The 9,456-nt window shown below is 50.7% G+C and overlaps 2 protein-coding genes across 2 annotated transcripts; both read left to right on the forward strand.

Annotated features, from left to right (window-relative positions):
- Nucleotides 1–2,285: 2,285 nt before the first annotated feature.
- On the forward strand, nt 2,286–4,870 carry PFICI_08517 (uncharacterized protein; the record flags this gene model as incomplete). Its single annotated transcript, XM_007837098.1, has 5 exons — nt 2,286–2,429; nt 2,538–2,612; nt 2,664–3,614; nt 3,669–4,295; nt 4,349–4,870. The coding sequence occupies 5 exons, from the start codon at nt 2,286–2,288 to the stop codon at nt 4,868–4,870; spliced, it is 2,319 nt and encodes a 772-aa protein (XP_007835289.1).
- A 1,935-nt stretch (nt 4,871–6,805) lies between these two features.
- PFICI_08518 (uncharacterized protein) lies at nt 6,806–9,260 on the forward strand (the record flags this gene model as incomplete). The annotated part of the gene is made up of 2 exons (XM_007837099.1): nt 6,806–8,337; nt 8,399–9,260. The coding sequence occupies 2 exons, from the start codon at nt 6,806–6,808 to the stop codon at nt 9,258–9,260; spliced, it is 2,394 nt and encodes a 797-aa protein (XP_007835290.1).
- Nucleotides 9,261–9,456: the final 196 nt, after the last annotated feature.

The following is a 9,456-nucleotide window of genomic DNA, read 5'->3' on the forward strand; positions in this document are numbered from 1 at the left end:
TCGAGAATTAGACAGCAATTTGCTCAAGTCCATTCGCGAGAGAGAAAAAGAAACAATATCGTATCTCGATACCATACTCTTTTTCATTAGTCATCAGTAGCAACACCTATTGTGGTATTGCATCAACACATACATCAGTGGCCTGTTGCGCCACAAGGACAGGATGGCCAGAGTTTTGAGAGATTCTGTGTTTGTTGTGTACTTGGGCATTCAGGAGGTAGCAATAAAGTCCTGACCTATTTTGTCGCGAATACTGCTGCGTTAATTATTCATCAAATGAGGGAACGTCAACATTGAGATTATCTCATGAGCTGCAGCCAGATTCGAATCGTCCGGAAAAATGGACTGCTTTATCCATTGCTTCCCCATCAATAACAATTACGTTCATAATATGCCTGTGACTGATCTAGACTCTCTGAACAACAGGTTGCATACCGGCTTATCAGGCACCTCTGTAACAACTGATTCAACTGCAAACGGCGGACCTTAAGCTTAACAGCACCAACTTGCGCTTAACAGCAGCACCATCTTTATCTAGACCTATCCCACAAGATGCCTTTATTTTCGAATTCTTCTATTTACTTCCACTACGTTGATTCCTTTGCCCCCTGATCACATACCACCTCCCCCCTTTTGTTCACCTGGATCGACCTGCGTCTTTTGTGTCTCACCACTGTTTGCCTTGCGCAGTTTAGACGGTAGCTTCTCTTGACTCTCCATTAATTCATTACTGTCTCCGCGTTATCAGTACTCTTGGCCACTTCCCAACTTCACCAACCTGCGAGTCGCCTTTAACTGTGATCATTTGTGCACCTTTACTGCGCACTTCTTTGGTCTACGCGTCGTCGACATCTACGGTCTTCTTCGGTCAACCCCTACCAATAGCTCTCTGACTTGGCTAACACTTGTCCAGGCCGTGGTGAAGCCTCTATATTTTTGCCTAGACTCATCAATCATCTACGGCATATTGCGCATCTGTTTTCGCCTACATTTCATCGGCGACTGTCATCTGAACAGGTCGACAACCAAGTCAAAACTCTGTTGGACTACAGTCGGTGGTTCCCCGACGGCGAGCCTGCAGCAAGAACCTGACCCACGATACTTTCTGTTCAAGGATCGAAATCCTCCTGCTACTCAACATCTATGTGAGCCTGCCTTTGGCACTCTTCTACTGTTGTTGGCTCTTGACAATTCATGGCAAAGCCAAATCTCTGCACATCTTGTGTTCAGTTTCGGCTGGACAGTCATTCTCTCAAGGCAATTGCAACTTGTCCCAACGACGAAGTGGAGGACGCAGTCTAGACTCTGTTTGCATTTGAATTCCAGCAGTGTCTGCAACTGCTCGAGGATTCAGTCTGCCCAGACCCAGTAGTCCCCTTTTCAAACGCTGGGTATCACCTTTTTCTTGATTTTTCACTCAACACACTTTGGCCCACCAACTTTGTTACTTTCCAACAACCAAGTCACAGGTCAAGTTGGACTCCCACCAGTTCTTGACACATTCCAACATCATTCTCAACTCCAAGCAATACAGGCTGAAATCAACGCAATCTTCACTCGCCTGGACAACTGCTTGTTGCAAAGAGCCCACGAACTCTTTGACCCTAGACGTAAGTTGCAAAATTCACAGCTGTGGTCTTCTTCTGTGCAAAGCCAGCCAGCCGTTCACCTTGCTGGCCATATGTTGCCAGTTCCCTCGAAATTCCATTTTCATCTCCAATAAATCGTCTTCCGTCTCAAACAGAGACATCACACAATACAAGTATCAGGCGAAAAGCTTTGGGCGAAGATTCACATCTTTCCTGGCACCTCATTCACATCCAAGTTCCCTCTTGCATTGTCCCTGGTTCTGGGTACCCGCTCTCGGACGTGAACAATCAGTGTTCGTCCCAGTGAAGGAAGGACAATCTGCACTGCACCTGCCCTCTGACACAACTGTCACAGCCAGGGCGGAGTAGCCTAAAAAAAAAAAAAGACAACCTACCTGGCACTCTCTTTCCTTCTGCCAATTCCACCATCCTTGCACTTTCAAACTTTGTTACGGTACTGGCCCAAGGTCCTGGAAGCACTCCCATCATCTTTTCTTTCCCCATCATCACAAACCCCCCTCCATCTGACTCTCACCACCCACATTTGATCTACTGGTTTCTATCTGGCCATATTGATCATCATCTTCCCTTTTTTTGCTTGCCAAATCCGTGGTCCCAAAACATCAGAAAAGAGGTCTTCTATCGAGCTACTCACCACACAAGCAGTCACCCAGTCTGAACCCATAGTCCACCACCATGGGAACCAACGGCACGCCCTCGACGGGCTCGCCCACGGTCCGCCGCCCTCCGACGACCAAGGTTTCCCCTACAGAGGATACTCGCAAGATTTCCTCTTCTAGAGAGGACGCGACTGTCAAGGCTCTCGCACATCTTTGCGTCGTAAGTTCCTCATTTCCCTCCCTCAGCTCCTTGCCACGATATCGCCACCAGCCTTATCGACTCGGCCCTCTGGATTCTTCATTGCTAATTGCTCTCATCAAAACCCAGACTAATGATGATCTTGCATCTGTCCACAATCAGAAGCAGTCGGCCATCTCCAACAAGGAGAATCGAAGCATTGTGGTACGTTTCATGACATTGAAGCTTGTCAAATTATCCTAACACATCGAGAAGACCGAGCTAGATGAGGAGCCCAATCCCTTGGTTGACGGCTTGCTCAAGCACATCAAAAACAACAGCGAAACCCGCCACCCTATGCCCCGCAAGCCCATTGGTTTCATGACTGCCAATGACGCTGGTACTAATTCACTGCCCCCAACGCCCGCCGTCGAGAATATTTCAACTGCTGCTGCCAACGTTCGACCTGCCAGCACCAATGCCAAGGACAATCTTGTTATAGATGATGAGGTTGCCCGTCTCCAGCAGCAGCTAGCAGCCGCTCAAAGCAAGATCTTCCAGCTTGAGGGAACAAGCCAGATCCGAGACTCCAACATTGGCAATATGCGGGCTTCGCCTCTCGAGTCCAAATACGAGGATGGCGCTTCCAGACTTTCCGACACTGGTGCTTTGCAACTTGTCAACAGCAGCTCTTGGCCCGGATTCGATGAAAACAGATCCGAAAACAGCGAGACGCTCTCTGCGAACGGCTTCACTCGCACACGTCACATTTGGAACGGTGCCAAGCCTAACCAGCCGTTAGGAGGAGGTATGTCTGGAACCGAGATCCCAGGCACTGCCAACCCCTGGGCTTCTCGAGGAGGCAACTCGATGTTGGTTGAATCAGGTATGCCCTACCACCCTGCTTCAGGTTCGGAGCCCTACAGAGCTTCTGATCGTGTTTCTCCCGATTACGACATGGCCATTCGGGGCCCCAACAACCGTCGCAGTGGTCGCTTTGATCGTTTTGGTGGCTTCTCGGCTTACGGAAATCAAGGTCCATATGGTGGAGGCAGTAACTACAACAATCAGTATGGCCAAGGTCCCTTTGAAGGCGGACCAAACCAGAATGGCCAATACGCCATCACTGCAGCGCCTTTCCCCAACCATCAGCCCGGCGCCATTGGTACTGCCTTGTCCCCGCTGGCTACTGAGTTCACTTCTGGAAATGGCCACTGGAAGCAGGAGGTAAGCCAATTTGAATATGTGAAACGGCCAATACTGATTCGTTTGTCTCTTCAGCCCACAGTCTCGGAAGGTCCTACCTATCTGCCTACTACTGAGCCCCTGAACTACCGTCGCCTACTTGATCGCAATGTCAATTGCAACTGGAAGTACATTGTTGACAAGATTGTCTGCAATAACGATCAACAAGCATCCATCTTTCTCCAGCAGAAGCTTAAGGTTGGTACGCCCGACCAAAAGTACGAGATTGTAGATGCAATAATCCTCCAATCCCATCCCTTGATGGTCAACCGCTTTGGCAACTTTCTTGTCCAGCGTTGCTTTGAGCACGGCACTCCAGAACAGGTGATCAAGATTGCCGAGTCCATCCGTGGAAACACTCTAAGTCTTTCTATGGATCCCTTTGGCTGTCATGTGGTTCAAAAGGCATTCGACTCGGTCCCCGAGGACTACAAGGCCGTTATGGTCCACGAGCTTCTTCGCCGCATTCCCGAGACTATCATTCATCGGTATGCCTGCCACGTCTGGCAGAAGCTGTTTGAGCTTCGTTGGTCAGAGTCCCCGCCGCAGATCATGAAGTACGTCAATGAGTCTCTGCGTGGCATGTGGCACGAGGTTGCTCTCGGAGAGACTGGCAGTCTGGTTGTTCAAAACATTTTTGAGAACTGCCTCGAGGATGACAAGGTAAGTCTGCTAGGAAATTGTTACTCACGGTCTTGCATGCTAATATGTTGTAGCGCCCGTGCATTGAGGAGGTTCTTGCCAACATTGACATTGTCGCCCACGGCCAATTCGGCAATTGGTGTATTCAGCACATCTGTGAGCATGGCGCTCCCGCCGATCGCAGTCGTGCCATTGATCACGTTATCCGATATGCCGCAGAGTATAGTATGGACCAGTACGCTTCCAAGGTAGTCGAGAAGTGTCTGAAGATTGGAGGTGGTGATTTCCTGGGCCGCTACCTTGACCGTGTTTGCGAGGGACGAGTCGACCGACCCCGTATCCCCCTGATCGACATCGCCAGCGATCAGTATGGCAACTACTTGATCCAGTGGGTCCTCACCCAGGGAAACCCTCAGCATCGCGAGATTGTTGCTGCTCACATTCGCAAACACATGGTGTCGCTTCGCGGATCCAAGTTTGGATCTCGTGTCGGCATGTTGTGTACCAACCCTGCCATCGCAACTCGTCCCGGTCCCGGTATCAATCCCAACCTTGGACGCCTGCCTGGACCTCGATATGGCCGCCCTTATCCTTAGGCCACTGAGCCAGACTTCATGCATCTAGGCTATGGCCAGATGCCATATATTGCGAAGCCTCCTTTCGCTGCCTTGGCCCAGACAAGACTCTTTTCTCTTCCATTATCTTGTTACTCGTTTCAGGCACATTCTTTTCACTCGTTCTCTACATAAATAAATCTTCGTCTCTCTGCAAATATGTTTCACGACAACAGCATATATATCAGGTCTCAAGGGGACAGGTCTGCCAGTTTTCAATCTACACGACACGCACAACGAGAATATCGTTATCATGACGACTCCATCATTCCACCGAATTTCATTGATTACTCATCCGAGTCGTCAACATTTCACAATCTTGCGCAAACATTTAAGCAGGTGGAAGCTACATCGCGGCAGGTTCCATCCAACATTGCCTTAGATGCTTTGGAGACATCATACCTAGGGATCTCGCGATCTATGAGCCATCATACGGAGGATGACCGGTAAACATCAGTCGCCAATTTATTTGACCTGGTCACTTGGATGAGCTAGGAATGAATCGCCAACACCAACCAAAAAGAACTAAAAGGGAAAAAAAAATGTCTTCTTTACGACTGCACTTTGTGCCTCAATGGACTTCTCGCGGCGCTGGTTATTGGAACCAAGCAGTCAATGTTATCTTGCCGTCAGCCCGCGTCTGAAGAGGGTATTGCATCCTTACAAATGCTTACCGTTCTATCCGTCCATTCTTGATCTGAATTTCTTTCTCATGGGTGAGTCCAAATGTCAGCTCATTCAGACAGGAACACTGACAAGGCCACAGTTTTCGTCAGTCTCATTGCCAACGGTATGCAACTTTCATCAGAAGGAGAAAACAAAATTGATAGTAATACCAGAAAAGAAGAAAAAAAGAGCCATGTTTTCGACGGCAGGGTGAGCAGAAACGCAATGACTTTCCATTCCATGAAAGCCTTCGCGGCGACTAACCAAACCACGAAGTTGGGAATATGCCAGCGGCACGTTCCGACTTGATATGGGCAAATCGTCATCCGAGTCTGTTTCTGCAAGGTTGAGCATGTAAATTCTTGTTCTCGTGCATATGCATATTTACGCATTGTTGCCAAAAAAGACCAATATACACGCCATGGCCATGAAGCTCTCACACAGCCTTTGCAGGGTATTGATCTGAAGGGGAGGCAAAATGCAGCATATACTGGTTTGCCTTGGAATCACGACGAGTTTGTATCGACGAGGGGCTTTCGGCACAGTAGATACCTAGGGTAGATATTCATAGGTAGAAAGTCAATCTGCAACTTTCGGTACCACGGTTTTATGCTGCCAGATTACAACGTGACAGGCGTGAATACATGGGTGTTTCTTTTACAAATCAATCCTGCTTGCGATGGCTGCTGGCTGCAATTAATTAAGTCTGGGATGAATCAATTGATTTCTCTGGTCTATAGACTAAGCCCTGTTGGGTAGTAGCTCAGTATTTTCTCTTCTATGATGGCGGGTTGGCGGGGTAGTTTCCAAGGGAGGCGGGCAAAGCATCAGCTGTTATGTCATAGCCTGTTTAGAATGAAGGTCTCATGAGCTGCACTGCTTCGAGGTTGGGCATTGTCTTCTGTGCCGATTATCCAGCCAAGTGCAGCCTGTTCTAGTGTATCGACCTACTCAGTGATTTTTCTCCCTTTTCCACGTTGTTCTTCATTTTTTTCTCCTCCTCGCATCGCTCCAAAAATTACTTATTTGACTACTCTGCTGAGTTCGATTCGCTATCTCATTAGTCCTAGAATACAAGACGAGATTACCCCACCAAGAGCCCCTTTGGGCTGTCAGCACGAGGCAGGAGCTTCGTGTAGGAACAAACATACGACTCTCCTTCTGAGAAAATATAGAGACAGACTATTCGCAGGTCGCCTGCCCAAGAACATCAGCTTTCTCCCCTCCCCGCGCCTGCTGTAGACTGTAATCATGGCGTCTAGACTGGGCTTTGGCAGCTTTCTGCTTGTCCTGGGCATTATCCTGGTGCTCATGCCCGGCAAAGCGGCAGCTTTCGGAGCTGGCAACATTCCTTCGATCGCGCAGGTCGAGGGAGTCAATTGGCGACACGGCGACATTGAGGACATGCTCAAGACTCTCACCTTCTTACACGGCAAGAAGTGGACAACACTGCTCGTTCAGCGCACCTACTTTGGCAACTGGCTCCGAGACTACTCCCAGGCCGTTGATGTAGGCAGTTTGAAGGGCGTCAATGCCGCGACAATCCGCATCCTCGTCTGGGTCTTGTCGTTCCTGGCCAACGGCTACGCGACTGAGGAGTTCGAGGTTACTGAAGAGCGCCTGGGAGTTTACCGTCCCGAGGAGCATATTGACAACCCTCTTGGCTACGCCGATGGCAAGGACGCGCGAGAGTTCGATAAGCGACTGCGCGGCCCCGTGTCACCTGCAGAAACTGAGATTGACCCGCGCACTGGTATGAAGAACTACATTGCCAATGAGTCTGGCGGCTGGGCTACCAGTGCCGGTTATCTTCGTTTCAGCTTTGCGCGATCAATACATTACGGCAGACTCTACACCAGCGGATCCTCGGGCAAGGGTAAAGAGGAGGACCTGTGCGAGGCGCTTCGATGTCTCGGCCAAGCTCTGCACTGTATGGAGGATTTCTCGGCTCATAGCAACTACTGTGAACTCGCGCTCCGCGAAATGGGTTATCACGACGTCTTCACCCACTGTGGTACACAGTCTGAGATCCACCTCAATGGCAAGCGAGTTTACCCCTTGGTGACCGGAACCTTTGGTGGCGTGGATTTCTTGCACTCTGTCCTCGGTGAAGCCAATGACCACTTTACCCAATCCGAGGTCGACGAGCTGGACATTGCTTTGAAGAATGCCGAGGCGGCCCAAAAGACGGGAGGTGGAGGTGGTACCCGCGGTTTTGGCGGCAGTAGCGGCGCCATGGACTTTATATCTCTTGTCGGTCAGTTGCCAGGCATCGGAGGCGGATTTGCATCTGAAGCCAGTAACCTGAAGCGCATGGCGGCGGAGCAAGAGCGTGAGAACGAGGTGCGCTCGCGTGGCGACTTGAGCCGGGCGAATGCCAATGCTATTCCTGGCATGAGCGCCGACTTTGATCCCGTCAAGACTGCTCAGCGGATATATCCTATACTCCAGTTCAGGGACAAAATTGTCAAGTCAATCAATAGGGGCATCGCCAAGATTCCAGGTCTAGAAAGTCTGCTGGAGCACATCAGCGAGACTCTGACGGCATTTGTCTTGGGTCTCCTTGCGCCCTTTATTCGCCCAATCATCAGCCAACTCACAAAAGTATTGAAGGATGGCTCATCAGGTGTAATCACTGCCAGTGCCAACTCTCAGCTTGAGCCCTGGAAGAATCCCAACTGCACCGACCCAACACACTCCATGCTCAGCAAGGACCATTTCACCAACATTCTCAACTCGTGTGCCGGCAGAGTCGGTGCCACGGTTTTGCAATACGTCGTTCCGTAAGTTACAAAGCTCTAGAAGATGCCACGTATAGGAACAGAACTGACTGTCAATGACTAGCCGCATTCTTTACGCTTGGGAAAACACTAGCGTGCCTGTCGAAGAGGTCGTCAACGACGTGCTGCGCGCTTTCCACCATCCAGCCATTCGAGATGAGCGCGTCGAGATCCAACGTGACATGTACAATACTGTTCGCAAGTGGGCCGATGAGTATCCTCGTCGCCACGAACTCAACCACATTCTTGGCTCGGAGAGTGTCAAGAATGGCAAGAATCACGTCCTGACCAGCGCCAGCAACAAAGGTCATTCTCACGGAGGCGGAATCTTCGACGGCGGCGTGGGTCAGCTGGGTCATGGCAAGCCTACTGGCAGTTTGTGGAGTCAACTGCAAACCAGAGATCTCGACGCCATGGGTGCCGGGTCTGGCGGCGGCGTTGGCTACATGGGAGCTAGCTCGCCGCAACCTGCACATGCACCATCTCGACCCCCAGCTGGCGAGACATTTGGTTACCAAGGTGCGGCAACCGGTGGAGAAGCCGATAGCTATCTGAACCCGCAGTCGCATTCCGGTGGCGGCGGCGGTGGCAGCTATGGCGGTCACTCCCCGCAGCCCTATGGTCAAGGCCAAGGTTATGGACAGCCGCAGCAAGGATACGGTCAGCCGCAGCAAGGATACGGTCAGCCGCAGCAAGGCTATGGTCAGCCACCTCAAGGCTACGGAGGACCGCAGTATGGCGGGCCTCCGGGACCTCAGCAGGGTTGGGGGCCGCCACCACCCGGTCAATGGGGCGGCGGCCCTCCTCCTCCTGGCCCACCCGGCGGCTACCCCGGACCAGGTTACGGCCAAGGGCCCCCTCCTCCGCAAGGAGGCTACCCACCGTACGGACAGCAGGGATACGGTGGTGGCTATGGAAGATACTAGTCGTGATGAATTTGATGAAAGAGTTCTGGCGCGGGTATAGGGGTGATCAGGTTTGCTTTTAGATATTATCCATGAGGGCGCCAAGGGAGGTTGACAAAAGTAGAGGTCTCGTGAATCAAGAAACCACATCGGATTTTACAACTTTGGTGCATAACATTTGGTAAATGTTTTTTTTTTTTTTTCTTATTTCTTTGTC

Source organism: Pestalotiopsis fici (genome assembly GCF_000516985.1).
Source record: "Pestalotiopsis fici W106-1 unplaced genomic scaffold PFICI_Scf_6, whole genome shotgun sequence".
Classification (NCBI taxonomy): domain Eukaryota; kingdom Fungi; phylum Ascomycota; class Sordariomycetes; order Amphisphaeriales; family Sporocadaceae; genus Pestalotiopsis; species Pestalotiopsis fici.